The following is a 19,734-nucleotide window of genomic DNA, read 5'->3' as shown; positions in this document are numbered from 1 at the left end:
CAGTGCTGGCACAGGGCCATGCCATGCACCCAGCTCCCAGCTGAGGTGAACATCTGAAAGGCCACAGAGTGGGAGCTGCATCCTCGCTGGAAAATGGGTGAGTAAAAGAAAAACCAAGATCAGTTCTCCAGAAATAAAAAATAAATAAATAAAAAAGCTTTCCTCTGGTTTTCTGAGCACCTTCTCAGCACTTCTGAGCACGCCCAACAGTTCTACCTGGTAGAAGCTTCAGCCTGGATGAGACCAATGTGTCAAAAGCAAACCTGGGCAAGAAAACAAAATTACAGCAACTCTGCTAAAATTCCATCCAACAGGAATTTGGGGGTCTCAGCACTTTTCCAAATTACACACCACAAACCCCTGAAAGCCACTGGAACATTCAGAACTGAATCCTGCCAGCAGAGTTTTGCTCAGTCTTGTTTCTCTGCCCCTTTCTAAGCAATCAGTAAATCCACATTTCAGAATGAGAATGAAGAAATTCAGCTTCCCCAAGATGTTTTCACACCACGAGACTTTTTCCCCCAAGCACACCCAGGGCTGGATGCTGGGCTGAAGTCAGTGAGCTCCACAAGGGCTGTAAATCTCCTTCCTTCCCCTCATCTGTCAGAAAAACCACCACTAAAAAAACTCCTCCACCACCCAAACCAGGAGCTGGCAGTGTTGGTGTCCCTGGTGATGTTGAAACAACTGAAGTTTGCAGAGCAAATAATCCCTCATCTTTCCCAACTCAGTAAACATTCCCCACATCCACAATTTCAGGCAGTTATCCACAATTCTTTTTTTTTTTTTAATCACATCAAAGACCAAGGGTTAAAATCCAGGTGCCTGCTTTGCTGAACCATGGAATCAGAGTGGCTGGGGTTGGAAGGGACCTTAAAAACCATTTAATTCCACCCCAAGAGATACCTCCCAGTGGACCAGGGTGCTCCAAGTCCAAGATAGCCTTGAGCATTTCCAGGGATTCTATTTTGAGTACAATTTCTTTGAGTTTTTGTATGGTTTAGACAGACTCAGCAGATGCCTGGGTGAAACACAAGCCCTGATGGAAAGGAAGATGGAAGAAAAAGGGAAAGGGAGGAAAAAAAAAGATTAAAAAAAAGGGGAAGTGTGTGAATGAGATGATTTCTATAAATTTTCAGCTCCCCACACCAGCTTCCCCACGTGCCTTGTGTCAAATCGAAACCCGAGGGAGCTGGAAGAGGAAACTGCTGATTTGGGCTGGGTGGGAGCAGCAACCCCAACAATTTCCTGTCTGTGGTGTGACAAACCCAGGCTCTGGGATCTGTAGGAGCACCAACACCACCTCCCACCCCACGCTCCTTCCACTGGGACCTGAGAGCTCTTTCCAGCCCAATCAGATGGCTCACAGTGACAGAATTAAAGAAAGAAATAAATAAAAATAAAACCCTAATTGTTTTTGCCCCTAAAGAGTCATCATTACTCTGAGTACAGATATTAATTGCTGTGACTGCAGCTCAGAGCTGCCTCTACGTGGCTCTTACCTCCCCCCACCCTGAATTCCTCTGGTCATTGGCAGCTCAGCTGAATATTCCACTCGGGCTCACAAAGAGCACTTTATTTGAGCCACCATCAATCTGAGCCCACGCTGGAGCTTCCTGGATGTAAAGGAATGAGCCAGCCCCTCACAGATCAATGTGCATGGCTGGGGGGGTGTGTGTTCACAGCACTGGCATGTTGTCACTTAATGTCACCAAAACCATGCTGTTTGGAGGGTGAGGATCAGCACAGGCCACACGTGAATCCACAATTAATTCATCAAGTGGCAGTATGGAAATTGGAATGGGAGCAGCTCTGCTGGTCTCCTGGAGGATGCTGCTGAAGTGGAAGCATCCAGTGGGGTACCAATTCCAACCCAGAACAGCCCAAAATCCCACCAGGATCAGGAGCAGGAGGATTTTGGTGCTCAGCAGGTGCCAGATCTGCTCTGTGCCCACCATCCCACTGCCAGCTGGGCAGGTTTTAAAAGCTTGGGAAGAAATCTTCCAGGGAAATCTGGAGCAGGGTCAGTGCCTGCCCCAAACACCACCCCCATTTGTGACATTATTTGGGACAAGGTCTCAGCACCCAGCCCCACAGGGGACACAAACAGCTCCCCGAGGATTGAATGGCACCTGGAGTCCTCTCATGGCTGTCATGCACTTGGAAAGCAATGCTGAGCAGTGACCAGCACTGATTTTGAAGGGAAAATCATCTCAGGTGGCAACTGAGGGACAGATGAGCAGCTGTGGATGTCCCAGGTGAAGGTGCCCAGGTGACATCGTGGGCACAGATTGGGAACACCCCAAGCTCACACCTGGCACTGAGCAGGGATGCTCAGACACCTAATTCTGGGAAGTGTGGCTACAGTCAGAGAGTCTCAGAAAGTCTGGGTTGGAATGGAACTTAAAATCCATCCAGTTCCACCCCTGCCATGAGCAGGGACAGCTTCCACCATCCCAGGCTGCTCCAAGCCTCATCCAGCCTGGCCTTGGGCACTTCCAGGGGCAGCCACAGCTGCTATGGGCAACCAGAAAAATTCCTTCCCAATGTCCCATCCATCCCTGCCCTCTGGCACTGGGAGCCATTCCCTGTGTCCTGTCCCTCCATCCCTTGTCCCCAGTCCCTCTCCAGCTCTCCTGGAGCCCCTTCAGGCCCTGGAAGAGGCTCTGAGCTCTCCCTGGAGCCTTCTCCTCTCCAGGTGAGCACCCCCAGCTCTCCCAGCCTGGCTCCAGCCCTTGGAGCAGCTCTCTCTGGATCTGCTCCAGCAGCTCCATGTCCTTCCTATGAGGTTCCCAGATCTGGATGCAGCATTCCAGCAAGGTCCAAAGCACAACGAACAAGCCACCTACAAGACAAGCCCTGCAGACTCCTCCTGCCTCGTGCTCACAACAGGAATGGGCTGGGACAAGGACTCGGCATTTCTCTCCCATTGCCTTAAGCTGTTTCTAAGAGCTCATTCCAGTTGCAAGGCAAAAAAATTCCCCAGCCAGTCTCACGAGGGCCTGGAGTGTTTATAAGCACTGCAAAACCTCAAACACAAACCTGGGCAAATCAATGACGCTGCACTTTGCTGGTGTTTTATTCATAAACCTTTCAGGGGTCCATTAAGGAGAGGAGACTTCACAGGCAGAATAACACTAATATTTAGAATTGATCTTGCAAGGAGTGGAGCTGAAATCCTTGGAAGATAACACAGCAAAGTCTATTTAATGGTGAAGAGAGCCCCTAGGGTAAATCCCAGACACAATTGCAGGCTGAAACCACTTTAAAAAAGAGCTTGAAGTGCTACAACCAAAACTGCATGGGACAACTCCCGTGCCAGTCCTCAGGTGACATCCCACCCTCCCCCAGGTGACACAAAGGAGATAGTGGAGGAGCTGCCAAAGGGAACAAAGGAGGTTAAATCAGTTGCACACACCCTTACCCCAGCTTCAATTCACAAAAACAAACCCCAAGGCTTCAGGGGATGTCATCACTGCCTGCCATTATCAGCCTGGCTGAGGGCAGAGGGTTTGCTCTGACATTTATCCATGTCAGCTCTCCTGCCCATCCCAGGTCACTAAAATAGGGATTCTAGCACGTTACTCATCCTTAACCCCTTTTGGTCCAGAAGGACATCTATATTTCCAAATCTTGCTGGGTTTTTATTTTTTTTTCACCCACTTATCTATTTTCCTCAGGTAAAAGCCCAAAAAGGTGCTCAGTGCTCCCAGCAAAGCCTGGGAGCTGGAGTTGCCTGCCACCCATATCCTGCCTGTAAAAAATCCCAGAGAGAAATCCACATTTCCATCACAAAACTTCTATCCAGGGACTTTCTGAATCTGCTCAGTGCACATTTAGGTCATCTGTCTTAGGCTGTGCCTCTGCCAGACACCATTTGTCCCCCCTGCCCTGTTTCTGTCAGCTATTCCTTTATTCTCATGACCAGACAGAGCATCCCCCATATATCCCACAGAATTCCATAAACTCCACAGAGCTCCTCCCAAGCATGTTTCAAAAAAAGCAGGATTTTTTTAATTCCATGTGTTTAAAACAGCCTCAAGTTGACAACAACAATAACCTGTGTTCACTTCCTTCCTTCCTCTGCTCCCAGTGATTTTAAACCTCGCTTTATTTTTTTGTATGTTTGTAAGTCAATAGTGGCAAAATTCCTAAAAAACCCAGAGAGAGCACCAGGAGTTTCCAGTACAGACCCCAGCCCTCACAGAGCAACTAAATGCTGCTGCTCTTAAAACCTCAGCAGTTTTTTTGCTTATTTTTCAGGGATGACTTTGCCAAGAACTTGGCACGGCTCAATTAATGGAGTGGCTTAATCCAGCGGGTGATGGATAACAGGGGAGCCAACAGGTCATTGCAATTCACTTGAGTTACCAGAATCCCTATCTGCTGCTTGGGCTTCCTCCAATCCTTGCCTGCATCAGCCACAGATTTTAATTGCCTGGTCCCAAAGAGTCCAACTGCAGCTCTGTGCAGGCAGGAACTGAGTCCATGGGATTTATGGATATCTGCAGCCCTGAATTTAAGGAGGAAAACCTTTGCTGGGCTCCTGCTTCATCCCAACAGGATATTTACTGCACTCTTCCTCTTACAAGCATCAATAAGTGCTGATTTTTTGCCTTTTCCAAGCTCTCTTTGCTGCTGGGGGGAGGGAAGGCATTTTTCCTACCAGCACCCTACAACCACAGTGTGGCTGATCTGCTGCAGATCCTCACTGATGTCCTAAACTTCAGTGGAACTCCAGGCAGGCCACAGAAATCTCTTCTCCAAAGCCTGCAGGATTTGCCCCAAAGGACGGAGCAGGCAAACCCCAGCCTAAGGCACTGACCCACCTTCCTTCCTCCCCCCCAGAGCCCGTGGGGCATTCCACAGGGAAGCAGAGAACTGCAAGGAAACTTTATTTTTAGGAAATTTTCCTTAAAACTCACAGCAGAAAATCTGCTTGGCAGGAGAAGAATAATTCTTTTGAACGCTGAAATTTGTTGAAGTAAGGAATTAAACAGAGGAACGACAGGCAGGAAAAGGTTAAAAATGCAGGGAAAGGGTTTTGATGTGGAAAAATTGCAAAATGAATTGATGCAGAGGCTGGATGAAGGGAGGCATTGAGGAGCAGGGGAGGATGAGGAACGAGCCCCGTCCCACCCGACCCCGCTCAACTGGCAGCAGCTCAAAGAAGAGCCATAAAAATAATGAGAGGGCTGGAAGAGCTGACACGCAGGAAGATTAGAAGGAACTAAATACGTATAGCTTGGCTGGGCAACGAAAGCCAAGGGGAAAGGGAAGGCAGCAGCTGGAGAAATCCATGGATGTGTCCACGCTGGGAAGGGAGGCTCTGGGGCTGAGCCCCCCGGGGAGCTCCAGCCCCTCTTCTCTCCCCACGCCGCTGCGGCCGCCGCATTCCTTCCCTCTCATACAATCCCTAATTTAACAAGTGGAGAGGATCCGGGCAAACATTTCGGGGGGGATGGATTACGTCAGGAGCTAATTTAGGTCCTGCCGGGCTCCGGCCCCGCGCACATGCCTGGCTTTCCACATTTCCACACACGCTCCGGCCCTGGAGCTGCTCCTGGAGCTGCTCCGGCATCTCCCTGCACGCAGCACCGAGGGAGCATCGCTCCTTCACTCACGGGGGGATGTTTTATCACCTCTAGAAAGCCGGATTGCTTTTTCCCCAGCCAACTTCAGCAAAACTTTCTGCACCTCCAGCGTTAACGTAAAAAAAACCCAAACAAAAAATAAAAGCAGAATAAAATCAAGTTTTCGGGGAGTTCAGGCTACCTCCAGCACGAGACCCTTTGATGCGAGCGCTCGCTTCCTTCGGAAACCCAGCGTATTTATATCCATCTCTTCCTTCCTGCGCCTCCGAGATAATTAATAAATCAAAACCTAAGCACGGGGGAAGAGAAGGGCTTTTTAAAGCCACACGCGGGCTCCGCACTGGAGCGGGACCTGCAGCTGACAGCTCCGCTACTCCCACAGCCGCAGGCACGCGCGGGACCTCGCAATTAATATTTTATTTGAGCAATTACAGCCATCAGCCCGGGCTGCACCGCTGAGTAAACACAGCCGAGCCGTAAAGAGCCGATAAAAAGACAAGGCGGGGAGGAGGAGGTTCGGCGGGGCCGGGCTCCCCGCTTTCGGCGGGGACCGAGCCGAGCCCCGGCCGCGTCCCGGCGTTCCCACGCGTCCCGGACAAACGGGCTCTTTGTCCAGGTGTGCTCCCAAAGCCACCGCACACCGCCGTGTCCCCGAGGTCCCCTGGCCCACACCACCCCACTGATCGCCCCACGGGCTCTTCGGGAGCGCTTTGCTCGCACGGAACTTCAGGATGGAGTTTTGGTGTAAACTGTGGAGCGCCCCCAAACAAACCCCCAGCCCCAATCCGAAAACGGAGCTGCTTCCTAACTCTGTGTAAAAGCCCCGGAGTGCAACAGCCGGTGGATGGGGCTGAGCCCCCGGGGTGGTGAAGTCTGGCTGGTGTAGGAGGTGAGAGGGCGAGCCTGGAAAGGTATGGGGTGCTAGAGAAGGGTGTGAGGACCTGGGGGACTCGGAGCTAAGGCAGAGAACTGGGAGAGGGTGCTGGAGCTAAAACAGCACTGGGGCAGGATGCTGGGATCTGGAGCAGGGTGCTGGGAGCCTCTGTGGAGCACAGTCCTGGGATAGGGTGCTGGGAGATAAATCGCAATACTGGAGCAGGGTGCTGGAGCACAGCACTGGGTGCTCAGGCACCGCACTGGAGCAGGATGCTGGGAGCTAAAGCCCACCCAGTACTGGGAGCTGGGGGACAAAAGTACAATCCTGGAGCAGGGTGCTGGAGCACTGTACTGGAGCAGGGGTGCTGGGAGCTAAAGCAGGGTACTGGGTCAGGGTACTGGGTCAGGGTGCTGCGAGCCGAAGCAGGCACTGGAGCAGAGTACTGGGGGCTAAACTGGGGCATTCTGGCACTGCCCTGGGCAGGGGGCTGGGAGCTGGAACACAGTCCTGGAGCTGAGTCTGGGGGCTAAACCGGGGTACTCTGGCACTGCATTGGGCAGGGTGCTGGGAGCTGGAGCACAGTCCTGGAGCTGAGTGCTGGGAGCTGGAGCACAACACTGGAGCTGAGTGCTGGGAGCTGGGCACTGCACTGGGCAGGGCGCTGGGAGTTAAAGCACAGCACTGGAGCACGGTGCTGAGCACTGGGAGGATGCCGGGCCGGTCGAGGGGTCCCGGGGCACTCACCGAGCTTCTCGACGAGGCGCAGCATGACGCCGCCGATGTGGATCTCGCCGGTGACCCGCAGGGTGACGTCGCGGCCCAGGTCGGTGACATGGACGCTCAGCTCCCACGTCCCGTCGGCGTAGCAGCCGTCCGGCATGCGGATCCCGTCCAGCGCCATGGCCCCGGCCTCCTGCGCCGCCGGCCGCGCCCGGCACGGAGCGGGAGCGGGATCAGCAGCGGCAGCGGGATGGGCCCGGCTGTGCCCGCTCCGCGCCCCGGGGCAGGGCTGGGGGCGCGGTGGGGCGGGATCGGGGCCGCAGCGCTGCCCCGCCGCCACCGCCGCCGCTCCTGAGGGGCCGCCGCGGGAGGAGCAGCGCGGGCGGGCAGAGCGGGAGGCGGAGGGAGGGAAGAGAGGGAGGGAGGAGGAGGAGGGGGATAATAATTAAAGGAAAAACGCGCCTGTGGCTGCCGGGCCCCTTGGCCTTTTATGGAAGCGAAGGACGGAGTAAGTGGGGGCCGCTCCAACATCCGGGAATCGCCGGGGGCCGGCCCGGCCGGGATCGGTCCGGCCCGGCTTGGAATCGTCCCGGTTCGGCCCGGCCCAGCCCGGCTCGGCTGTGCCCGTCCCGGCTCGGCCCGGCTCAACTCTGCCTGGCTCATCCCGGTTCGGCTCATTCCGGCTGGGCTCTGCCCATCCCGGCTCGTCCCAGTTTATCCCAGCTCGGTTTATCCCGGCTCAGCTCTGCCCACCCCGGCTCGGCCCAGTTTGTCCCAGCTCGGCTTTTCCTGCCTTGGCTCTGCCCAGCCCGGCCCACTTCGTCCCGGCTCAGCTCATCCCAGTTTATCCCATCCCAGCCTGGCTGTGCCCGGCTTTGCTCAGCCCTGCCTGCCTCGGCTCATGGCCGTTGGTCCCAGGGCATCCACAGGGGGAAATTCGGGAGCCAGCCCGGATAGCATCCATTAGGGCTGGCGGAACCTTGGCATCCCAACCACGCGTGGGTTCCATGGCAGCCGTGCCCACTCCGCACCCTTTGGGGCATTTTTTAGCACTGCCCCCAAATTCATAGGAAAAACCCTTCCCGTTCAGCAAAACCCTACCTTGGCATAGTAGCCTGTGCCCCCGTTGAGGCTGGGAGATGGGTTGGTTCCCTCCATCCTCATAATCTGTGTGAATATGGGAAATGGGAACTGTCTTTAAATAAAAGGGTCTGAACCGGCACAAATGGAGGAAAAAAAAATATTATCCGCTTCCTGTAGCTCCTCCACCCAGTGATACACACATCCCGCCAAGCAACCGCGCTTCCTGAAAATCCAACCCGCGGAAGGGGCTGTGGTTTGAGGTCCAGCGCTCTGGATGTATCCTGCTCCATGCCAGGTGATGGGAAGTCACATCCCAGCAAAGCTGTGCCCGCCCTGGCAGCCTCAGGGATGGCTCTGCCAGCCAGGAACACCATTCCCACATTCCCGGTGAATGGCTGTGGGAGCTTCAGGACCATGGAATCATGGCATGGTTTGGGTTGGAAGGGACCATGAGACCGTCTGGTTCCAGCCCGCTGCCATGGGCAGAGACAACTTCCACTAGACCAGGTTGCTCTGGCACCACACAGACAACAAAACCTCTTAACAGGATAGCAAAATTTTTCTAATTTTTGCTTTGCCATTATAATATATTTATAATATAATGGAGATATTTATAAAGGCTGTTCCTCTGCTTTAATACCTAATATACCTTTAATACCTTTAATACTAATAAAACCTTTCCTAAGGTCACTCTGGGCAGACTTAGCCAGGTTTTATCCAGGGGTTTTGCTAACGTGGCTGATGCTGCCAGAGTGAAATTGGGTGACTCTGCAGCAGGTGACCTCCCCCCTCCAACCCTCCTGGGGCCTCAATCCGTGCTCAGAGGAGCCCCCATTCCATCCCCCAGACGTGGAAGCCGGAGCGTGATTTGGAGGGTGACTCTGGAGCGCAGGCGAGAGCCGGTCTGTAACAACAAAGCTTTCCCAGATGGTATCTCCGTGTTCCTCCAGCCTCAAACAATAGGGCAATAAATAGAAAGGGTTACTCTCGGCCCGGCGTGTTGGACGAGGTTCCCAGCTGATGCAATTGGATACGGCCCCGCGGAGCTGGTAACCTTTTAGTACAGCTGGCTGCACGCTGAGGAAAGGCTGCCGGCTCCTTCTGCTCCTAAACCCACAGGCAGAGTTTCCCTTTCCCCAGGGCACCTCTCCCTACCCTCTCCATCCCAAGGGCTCCTTCCCTCTGTGGAGGGAGAGGCTCCCTGAGCTGCAGTGGTGGCGGAGAGGCGAAGCAAGGTCAAAAATGCACCGGCGCAGCTCTTGCGTCAGAGCCAGCCAAGCATCCCCAGGGCTCTTCCCACTGTTTGCAACAAGTCCTCGCTCCCTAGGAGCAGCAATGCCAAATAAGGTGCCGAAATGCATGGCCGCTTCCATCGGGGTTGGGATGATACCTACCAGACCTGTCCTCCCCGCAGCTCCCAACCCATCTGCTCCTTCTTCCTGGGAACCAGGAGACTTTCCCAGTGAAATGGCTCCATGGGCATCCTTGGGAAAACAGAGGTGAAGCTGAGTGACAATTTCCCTGTCCCCGGTTTGTTTTGTCACTTTTTTTTTAGCCCGTGACCTCTGTTTTGGTTTTTAAAGTGTTATGGGCAGTTGTTGAAGGCGGCTGGCGTTCCTGCCTGGCTGCTCCGGGCAAGCCGGTCAGACTGGCTCTTCCCAGGGTCACCAGCCATGGAACTCTGCTGCTCGGTGCCTTTGCTGGGTGGCTGGAGCTGGGAAAGCAACAGGACTGAGTGCCCAGCCTGTCTCAATATACAGAGACAGAGAAATTTCCCACATCTCTGTGTAAAAAAAGTCCGTTTCCTCAGATGGTCTGAGCACAACATGCTCTGACCTGGTGGTGAGAGGCTCCTGTCACCTGGGTCTTGATATTCACCTGGGTCTTGATATTCACCTGGGTCTTGATATTCCCTGTCTGCAGCTTCTTTCTTAAAAAGGATGAAGTTTGAGGGAAAAAAAAACAGCCGAAAAGGAGAAATGCAGATGCTTGTTATTCTCTCCATTTTTTGTGTCTCCAACACTTCCCAGCCCATATTCTCCCTTCCAAATCATTACCACTGGTACCACTGTTCACATGGGGTTTGAAAGATCTTTACTTCACAAAATCATGGAATTGCAGAATAGTTTGGGTTGGAAGAGACCTTAAAGACCATCTCATTCCAACCCCCACTTCTTCATCCCCTTCTGCCTCCAGGTGTCTTTTGGATGCAGCCAAGGCTCCCTTTTCACAAATGACCATTTCCCAGCAGGGACAAGGTCATGCTTCTGGCAAAGGAAACATGCTGGGTAACTCTGCTTCCTTGTTTATTCCTGCCCCCATTCGCTCTTCCCTGATTTTGTCATTTCAGAAACATCCACATGACGTGGATTTCTTCTGCTTTTCTGGATGTAAAGGCAGAGCGATGATGCTGTGGTGGTTACATGTCCTAGAAATGTGCCACCACCTGGGTGGTGCGTGGAGTTAATCCAGTATTCCCATCATGAAAGGATGAAGGATATTTGTGATGAGGATCTTGAGGAGGCACAGGAGATGGGGAGGTTTAGTCTTTCTAGGTTGTGATTGTGATATGGTCGCTCCAAGCCCTGTCCAACCTGGCTTTGGACACTTCCAGGGATCCAGGGGCAGCCACAGCTGCTCTGGGCACCCTGTGCCAGGGCCTCCCCACCCTTCCAGCCAGGAATTCCTTCCCAATATCCCATCCATCCTTGCCCTCTGGCACTGGGAAGCCATTCCGCCTCATCCTGTCCCTCTATCCCTTGTCCATGTGCCTTTTCTGATGGCCAAGGCCACATGGGATGAAGCCAGGGACCAAGACTGAACATTGTCACAACGATCCAGCCTGGTCCTTCATGCCCAAAGGTTACAAAATCATAGAAAAGAATCCTGGAATAGTTTGGGTTGGAAGGGAGCTTAAAAATAATCTCTATCCCCCCCTGCCATGGGCAGGGACACCTTCCACAGACCAGATCACTCCAAGCCCTGTCCATCCTGGCCTGGAACACTTCCAGGGCATCCACAGCTTCTCCTGGCAGCATCTGGAATAAATCCTAGGCTGTAAGAGATAGCTGTGCTGAGATAAGAGGCACAAAGCTGCATTGAAGTGCCTCCTCCTTGGCAAGTCAAGCTGAGGTTTCAAGGCCCTACAGCTACAAATTCCCCTCTCATTTTCCTGCCTCTAGTTCCTGAAATCAGCCACGGTGCACTGGAGCCTGCCAGGCTTGTGCTGCAGGACAAACCTCCCTGCAGGGCTCTTCTCTGTCCCCTCTTCACCTTCTTTCCAGGTATTTGGGTCAATTAAGCTCTCGAAGCCTCAGGCTGGGAGGTTTTCTCCTCTGCAGTCAGCTCTTCATAACACAGCACTCTGGCTGGGCCTGTGTCAGCCACTGGTTTCCTGCTGACATTAACTCTCGTGCTGTCATTTATCTTTTAGCACTTTTCTGTGTCCTTCTGATGTTTCCAGCTGCCAGGAGTGACCTCCACTGAGTGTCACTCTTGCTTTGGCCCACACAGGAAGCAACGTGCCCCAAATAATTTTCTGGGATGGTTGTCCCCAGTGTCAAGAGTGTCCTTGAATTTTGTGTCCTTCTGGAAGGGCTGGTGGGTTCTAGAGCATCCTAAAACATCACTTGGAGCCAAAGGGAGTTGTTAGCTGAACACTTGAATCCGTGTGATGGAGAATTTGGATAAATCCCAGGTAAATTCTCCTAAAAGCTGATTCATCTTCAGGGCTGCAAAATATCCCTGCACCTTCCAGCCTGGTGCCTGAGTGTCTCCCAAGAGCCATGCCCAGGAATCCCTCCCATTGCTGATCTTCCTCTGCATCACCTGTGCCTGACTGATGGTTTTGGGACCACTCATCATCCTCAGCTTGTGACTTCTCGTGGTAAATGCTGCACAGGGATGCAGGAATTTGTCCCTCTTAAGTGCTGCTGTCCACATCCATGTTTCAGACATCTCCAGAACCCTCAGGGATGTTGGACCATGGCCTCTATCCAGCCCAAAGGCTCAAACATCTCCCACACCCTCTCTTCTCTCACAATATGCAACATATTAAACCACTTTCTATTGTCCATCAGATTTTCTGAGTCTTTGCCACTCCTGTTCTGGCTTTTCTCCACCTCCAGAAAGCCTCCTATTCTTCTGCCTTTACAAATACCAAGTCCAGCCTGGAAGGCTGGATTTCTCCCATGGAGCTGAGGCTCAAAGGAAATCCAAATGTCAGGCAACACTCAATCACCATCCCCGGGGCTGGTGACTCTGGGGTGTCAGAAGTAACACCCTGAATCATTTATCCACTGTTAGTCAGCACAAAGAAACACCAAAAATCCCAAATAATTCTTCTGATGGGTCTGACATTTCTCTGGCCAGATAGTGGGAAACATCTATTTGGTAATCATTTACTGGAGGGGAAAAAAAAAAATCCCCAAATTCCACCATCAATTATTCCCAGCTGCTCTTCAGGCCCTTTTGGGGGGAAGCCACTTGATGGGAAGTGGAGCTGTGGGGACTCACCCTGTGCTGGCACACTGCAGGTCTTCCAGGTGGTGAAGGAGGGGAGGAAAACTGTCCCCAGCACCCTGTGAGATTCCAGAGGGGCAGCCCCATGAGTGCTGCAGCATCAGCCCAGCCCTGGCACATCCCGTTATCTCCCCTGCCCCAGCCCTTCCCTCCCCAACGGCTCCTCAGGAATTGGCTCCCAGCCCATCAGTTTTCCCTCTCTGAGGGGGAGGAGAAGCTGCTCTGACAGGCTTTTTTAAGGAACTGAGGCCTGCGGCATCCCTGAGACATTCTGGACAACTCCCACTCTATGGATGTGCTCTGGTGTTGCTCTAGAGCTTGGCAAAAATCCCCAAATTGTGGAGTGGAGAAGGAAATGCAGCTCTGGGGATGGGGCTGGCCAGTGGTGCTCAGGGGGTGTGAGGATGGGGGTGGATTTTCCTACTGTGAAACTTCCAGAAGCCCCAGTCTGGGCCACCCATCCCCTCTGGATGGCACTGGGATGCTCCATGCCATGAGCTCTGAGGTGGGTTTATTCTTCATCCCATGCCCAGGGATATGACAGCAGCAGCTCAGGGAGGGGAATGGGAATACCCAGATGGGGAGAGCAGCTGGGACACACTTGTGGACCAATTATCCCCCAAAATCCCACACCTGCCTTTCATGTGGCATCCTGAGAAGGTCCCATGAGCAGGGAGCTCTCCAGACCCCTAAGTCACACTTGTCCTAAAAATCACACCCTTGGGACAAATCCCACCCCTGCTGTGGGAAGCTGCAATGCTGCAGGAGGAGAAGGAGGAGAGAAGGAGGAGAGGAGGAAGAGAAGGAGAGGAGGAGAGGAGAAGGAGAAGGAGAAGGAGAAGGAGAAGGAGAAGGAGAAGGAGAAGGAGAAGGAGAAGGAGAAGGAGAAGGAGAAGGAGAAGGAGGAGGAGGAGGAGAAGGAGAAGGAGAAGGAGAAGGAGAAGGGCACCAAGGACGGAGCTGCTGGGCTTTGGCTGCCTTTGCTCATGGGCTGCCAGAGACTGAAAAGCACTGAAGGAGAGTTTTTATCGATTCCCACGTCAGAGCTCTGTGAGAGCTGGCTGATAACAGGACCCTGAGCAAAGCACCGACTCCACAGGGCTCCATGGGGTGTTTGGGGACATGGCCCTGATGGAGAAGGACACTTCCACCCTGTGTGAGACACCCAAATTTGCCCCACACCCCAAGTCACAGGTCCAGGGGGAGCAACTCAGCATCATCCCCTATGATCTTTTCAGCCCCCCAAAATCTTTGCTGTCTTTTTTTTAACCAAAACCAAAGATATCTGCCCATAGAAAGGGGGTTGGAGTGAGATGGTCTTCAAGATCCCTTCCAGCCCAAACCATTCTGGGATTTTGGGATTCTATATCCTGGCTCTTCTTGCTGCGTTGGGAGCGTGTGTGAGCACAGGTCACCCAAATTCCCTGATCATATCCCGCAATGAATGGCTGTAGCCAAGGGAATCACAGCAATTTTCTCCTCAATTCCCAGATGGAGAAGTCCAGGCTGGACACACAGCAGTGACTTACAGCCCCTGAGGATGCAGATCCAAACTGGAGCAGGGATCACTCTGCCCAGGGTGGCTGGGGTGGAAAAGCAGCATTGGTTAAAAAATGTGCAGCATTGGTTAAAAAATAACCCCAAATTGCTTCCTTTTGAAGGGAAATTAACAGTGGGAGGCTGCAGGGGAACAGGGGGGGTTTGTACCCTGGACACCAAGCTCAGATTTCCTGGTCACATCCACATCTCTCCACCATGGATTGCTGCAGCTCTCAGAGAGCTGTTCTGAGCTGAAAAAAGAGATTTGGGAAACACAACCGGAAAAATCCATCTATTGAAGGGGATGATACCTTTTATTTTCCCCTCAGACACCTGAGATGCCCCAAAAAGCTGCAGCAGATTTGGGAACCTGTTGTTCTGGGGGAAGGGGGAGATGGATGATGCCCAGACAGCTGCATGGCTTTGTGCTTTTCCAGCTCCAGCCTCCACCGGAAGGATCGGATGGAGCGGGCTGGTAATGCAGTTAGAGCTGGAAAAATAGAGACAGAGCAGGGCAGAGTGCTTTAATCAGGTCAATGTTATTGAATCAGCTGGGTGGGATGAACTTCATCTCTGAGCAGAGTGCTCTGAAGAGATCAGCAGCTCTCCTAGGAAAGGGAGGTGGGCTCCCAGCTGGCTGGGATTGGGCAGTCGTGTTGGGAATCCCCCAAATCTCATGAAATGGAGGTGATTTGGGAGCTCCTGGAAGACACATGGTACCTGCAGCCAAGGGTCCTGTGGTGCTCCTGGGGCAGCCCCACATTCCCTGTGAAACAAGGGTCAGGTGGGCTCATGGAGGGCCCCACTGAGGACCCCCAGTCCCAGTTCCTCAGGGAGGGGAATGGGAATACCCAGATGGGGAGGGCAGCTGGGACACACTTGTGGACCAATTATCCCCCAAAATCCCACACCTGCCTTTCATGTGACATCCTGAGAAGGACCCGTGTGGCCTCGAGCTCCCTAAGGATGGGGTTCACTGCCCCCAAGCTCTGCCAGAAGGAAGGAGAGGCTGGCAGCAGAAACCCCACCTCTTGTTCCCATTGCCTGATCCCAGAAACATCCAAAACCTTGGGAATAAGGGACTTGAGACAAGGTGCAGGGAGCTCTCCAAGGCTGCAAAGCCTTCCCTGGGTATAGCAGCAGCCCCATAAATCACACCTGCCCTATAAATCACAACCTCGGGACAAATCCCACCCCTGCCGTGGGAGCTGCGAGGCTGGAGGAGGAGGAAGAGGAGGAGGAAGAGGAGGAGGGAGAGGAGGAGGAAGAAGAGAGTGGAGGGGAGGAGAGTGGGGAGGAAGAGATCCTGGTGGGACAAGAGAGTGACCAATGAGGAAAGGTTGAAAGAATTCAGGCTGTTTACCCTAGAGAAAGAAAGAATGATGATAACATCTTCAGGTAGATAAAAGAGGGTTTGTCCAGGCAGGGAGGGATGGAAGAGGGAGGAAATGCCCTCTTCTGCCTTTCCACAAGGGATGGGCAAAAAGCAATGGACAAATCACCTGGAGAAGGACTCAGACTGGCTCTTTGGGGAGGCTGTTCAGATGGAGGGAGTGAAGGAGTCACCCCACCATCAGAGGGTTTTAAGAGCCAGAAAAAGGAGTCCCGGGTGGTCGCTGTGCCCACTCTGTGCCAGCAGGGCTCTCCCACCTTCTCTGGCCAGAAGAACCTTTTGACAGCTCATTGCTTGAACTGGAGGATGCTGGAGCTGCAACAGCTTCGTTCCAGCTTCATGTGGCAGCCCTGGGTTGGAACCAGGTGATCTTTAAGGGCCCTTCTAAACCATGCTGTGATTCTGTGATTCTCTGCAAAGGTGGGTTGAAGTTAATGCAGGGCACAGCCTTGCAGGTAAATCTCAGCATGGACACTCAGCAGGACGAGTCCAACTCAGTCATTAGGAGAGGAAACTGCAGGAACCAGCTGGGGCTTGGAAAAGGGGGAAAAAAACCCTCCAGCCAGGAAAGAAAATAACCTGCTGGATCGAGAGCTGCCTGTCAGTGATGGCTGTTTAAACATGGCAGAGAATCAGAGTGCTCGAGGAGCTGGATGTGTGTGCAGGAGGACAGGAGATGGAGGTGGATGCCAATATTTTCTGGCAGGGCTGGGTTGGAAATATCCTTCAGCTCCTTAGATAGCAAGGCAGAGATTCCGACGCGCAGGAATGCGCCGCGAGACGCGGCCCTGCGGCCGTGGGAGGGTGGGAGGAGAAGCCAAGGCCCAAGGCAGCAGGATAGAAAACATCCTGGAGACAAGGAGAAAATCAGGTCAATGCTCTGGAGTGGCTTAACAGGCCATCAGGAAGCTCTTGGGAAGAGGAATGGCACAGAGGGGGGAATTGGTTCAGGTGAGGTCGCCGTGGGACCGGGGATCCCACCGAGGGATTGGGGCAGCCCCGCTCCAAACCACGGTGGGGTTTCACAAGGGGAGGTTTAGTTTGGATGTTGGGGAGAAATTCTCAGCTGTGAGGGTGGTGAGGCCCTGGCACAGGGTGCCCAGAGCAGCTGTGGTTGCTCCTGGATCCCTGGAAGTGTCCAAGGCCAGGTTGGACAGGGCTTGGAGCAGCCTGGGACAGTGGAAGGTGTCCCTGCCATGGCAGGGGTTGGGATGGGATGGGATTTAAGGTTCTTTCCAACCTGGTCCATTCTGGGATTCTCTGGTGGCAGAGATCATGGAATTGTAGGATCCTGGAATGGTTTGGGTTGGAAGGGACCTTAAATCCCATCTTGTTCCATACCTGTCATGGGTGACACCTTCCACCATCCCAGGTTGCTCCAAGCCCCATCCACCTTGGCATTGGACAGTTCCAGGGATCCAGGGACAGCCACAGCTTCTCTGGGCACCCTGTGCCAGGGCCTGCCCACCCTCACAGGGAGAAACTCCTTCCCAGTATCCCATCCATCCCTGCCCTCTGGCAGTGTAAACCCATCAGAATGAAGGTGCTTCTTCCCCATGATGGATGCCATGGCTTCAGCTGGGATCTGCAAGTGAGAGCCCTGGGGACCAGGAACTGAAGAACAATTGGGAAATTCAGTGCCACCTTCTCAGGGATGGGTGGGGGCACTAGGCAGATTTGGCATCCCAACCCAGTCCCCTGCTGCTCTCCCACCTTGGGAAGTCAAGTGATGACCAGTCAGGGATTCATCACCTTGCTTGGCTCCCAAAGCTCTCTGCACCAAGCACTGGCTGCTTTAGGGAAACCCCATCTCCATCCAACAACCAAAATCCTGACACATTCTGATTTTTTTTTTTTTAAAGGGAAAATCCATGAGGTTGTGCTGCCAGAGTATTTTTTCCAAGCCTCTGGTGGCCTGTCCTTCCTTGCAGGGCTTTGGAGTGGCCAGGCTTTGCTTCCAGCTCTCCAGTGTGTTTGGGACACTGGAGATGCTGCCAGCTGGACAAGGATGGGTTATTCCAACATTTGTTCCTTGCAAGGAAACACCTCTGCCTCCTCCTCCTCCATCTCCCAAGCGATGAGACAGGATGGTGACAGAGCCAGGACAAGACAAGAACTGTGACAGCAGCACTGGAAAGAATAAGGAAAAAACCCACAGCAAACCCCCCCAAAGTTCCATCAAATCACATGGAAATTAGGCACAATGGAAATGAGGCAGTGAATCCTGCAGGGTTCATTCCTGGATCTCCAAGGAGAGGTCCCCATGTGCAGGGCTGCTCACAAGTGACCTGTCCTTCCTGGAAGAGACCCCAGTGGAAAGGTGGCACCTGCTGTCCAGCAGAACGAGCCCCTCCTTGGGAGAACCCAAATCCTGGGAGCAGCACTGGCATCTCAGGTGGCTCTGGCAGTGACACCACAGCTGCCACCTTCCATATCCAACCTGTGCTCGTGGCAGGTGACATCCCAGGTGGCACAGGGAAGAGCAGATCCCATGTTTGGGGAATTTGCACCTCCATTGGGGAGGTGCAGGGAGAATGAGAATCCCAATTTCTTTTCTCTGGGACAGGTGCCAGGATCAGGCAGGGCCACCCTGCTGTGTCCTCACGTGGCTTCTGCCACCAACCCCCCACCAGGGATGTGCTGCTGGAGAGTCACTCAGCTGGAACAACTTTCTCTGGAACATTCCCAGTGTGGAGAAGCCCAGAGTCAACTTTCCAGGCAGGGTTGTAGGAAATGAGAAGTGCTGCAAGAGAGAGGCTGGAGTGTTCCTGCCCTCCTGCATCCCACAAAACCAAACAGATGGGGGTGTCCAGAGAGGAAAACCAATTTCAAGAGGGGAAAAAAAAGGCAGGAGGTGTTCTTTGGAGGATAGCTGCTCCAGAGATCATGGGTGACATTTCCAGCAGGGCAAGGAACGCTGCAGGGTCAGATCCCAGCTAAGACAGGAGGATTTGGGCTCCTTTCCAGGCACTCTGGCTTCAGGCCAGCCACTTAACTCTCAGCATCTCAGCTCCTGCAGCTGGAGGAGAGGCAGCGTTTTCTTCCCAGCCTCTGGCATCTCCTGGGCTGTGAGGACTTTGGGATGCACATCCACAGCTGTGGGGGGACTCTGGTGCTCAGACAGTCACTCCCAGGCTCACAGGTGCAGGAAGTGCCCCTGGAATGATCTTAGCCTGCTTTTTTGGGGGAGCTCTTTCCTTCCCTTGGCCATGTGCTGGGAGCTGCCCGCTGGGAGGTTGGGAGCACTGGGGTGGCTCCTCACTCACCTTTTCCAAGGGAATTTGGTATCAGTGGTGAAGGTCTGGGGGTCAGCACAAGGTGGCCTTTAAAGGAATTCCAGGGGGGACAAGTCTGTCTGTCTGTCTGTCCTTCCAAGATCCTTCTCAGGCAGCATCTCCTGTCCTTCACTCACAGCATTCCTGAAAGCAAACAGACAAAGGGCCAAGTTCACCCAATCACAGAATCACAGAATATCCTGAGCTGCTTAGAAATGCAACTACTATGCCAAGAATTGTTTTAAATAGCCTCAAATTTCTAAAATAGACCCCAAGATCAGCTCAGATACCACCCTCCATTCACACCACATCATAAACACTGATTGAGATTGTTTTATACAAAAATCCTCTTCTGAATTAAAAGAAAAAAATTACTTGTAGTACGTTCTGCCTCAGATACTGAAAACTACCCTTCAAGAAACACACATATTTAAGGATCATCCAGTCCAGCTCCTGGCTCTGCACAGCATCCAGGAGAGAGATCTCTTCAAAATTCCCTCAGGCATTTCCCAGCACAGCAATCCTCACACAAAAGGCATCAGAGTGGGACTTCCAGGCTTCTGGAAAACCATTTCTGTGGCAGGAGAGCTCCCAGAGACTGCAAGAACCCAAACTCCAGGTGAGCATCTCGCTGCTCCTTCTCTCCAGGACACTTCTCCCGGGAGCTGGGACGTTTCAGAACTCACAGAGGCGATTCCCAGAGCTGCCTGCAAACTAGAAAACCTTATGTCA

At 53.2% G+C, this 19,734-nt stretch overlaps 1 protein-coding gene across 4 annotated transcripts in view; it reads right to left on the bottom strand.

Moving 5' to 3' along the window:
* The window catches only part of FERMT2 (FERM domain containing kindlin 2), a 51,758-nt gene extending 43,395 nt beyond the window's left edge, over nucleotides 1-8,363 (bottom strand). For 2 of the 4 annotated variants that reach the window (XM_059850636.1, XM_059850638.1), the window contains exons 1-2: nucleotides 8,293-8,360; nucleotides 7,216-7,384 (exon numbers count right to left, since the gene is read on the bottom strand). In XM_059850636.1, the coding sequence (XP_059706619.1) occupies nucleotides 7,216-7,384; nucleotides 8,293-8,355 (232 nt within the window). In that variant the 5' untranslated portion in view covers nucleotides 8,356-8,360. Of the gene's footprint in view, nucleotides 1-7,215; nucleotides 7,385-8,292 lie in introns of all 4 variants that reach the window. The other 2 variants (XM_059850635.1, XM_059850639.1) reach the window with 2 other exon arrangements.
* Nucleotides 8,364-19,734: the final 11,371 nt, after the last annotated feature.

Source organism: Haemorhous mexicanus, chromosome 6 (genome assembly GCF_027477595.1).
Source record: "Haemorhous mexicanus isolate bHaeMex1 chromosome 6, bHaeMex1.pri, whole genome shotgun sequence".
Lineage (NCBI taxonomy): Eukaryota > Metazoa > Chordata > Aves > Passeriformes > Fringillidae > Haemorhous > Haemorhous mexicanus.
Note: the sequence above shows the minus strand (reverse complement) of the source record. Positions and strands in the feature narration are given on the sequence as shown.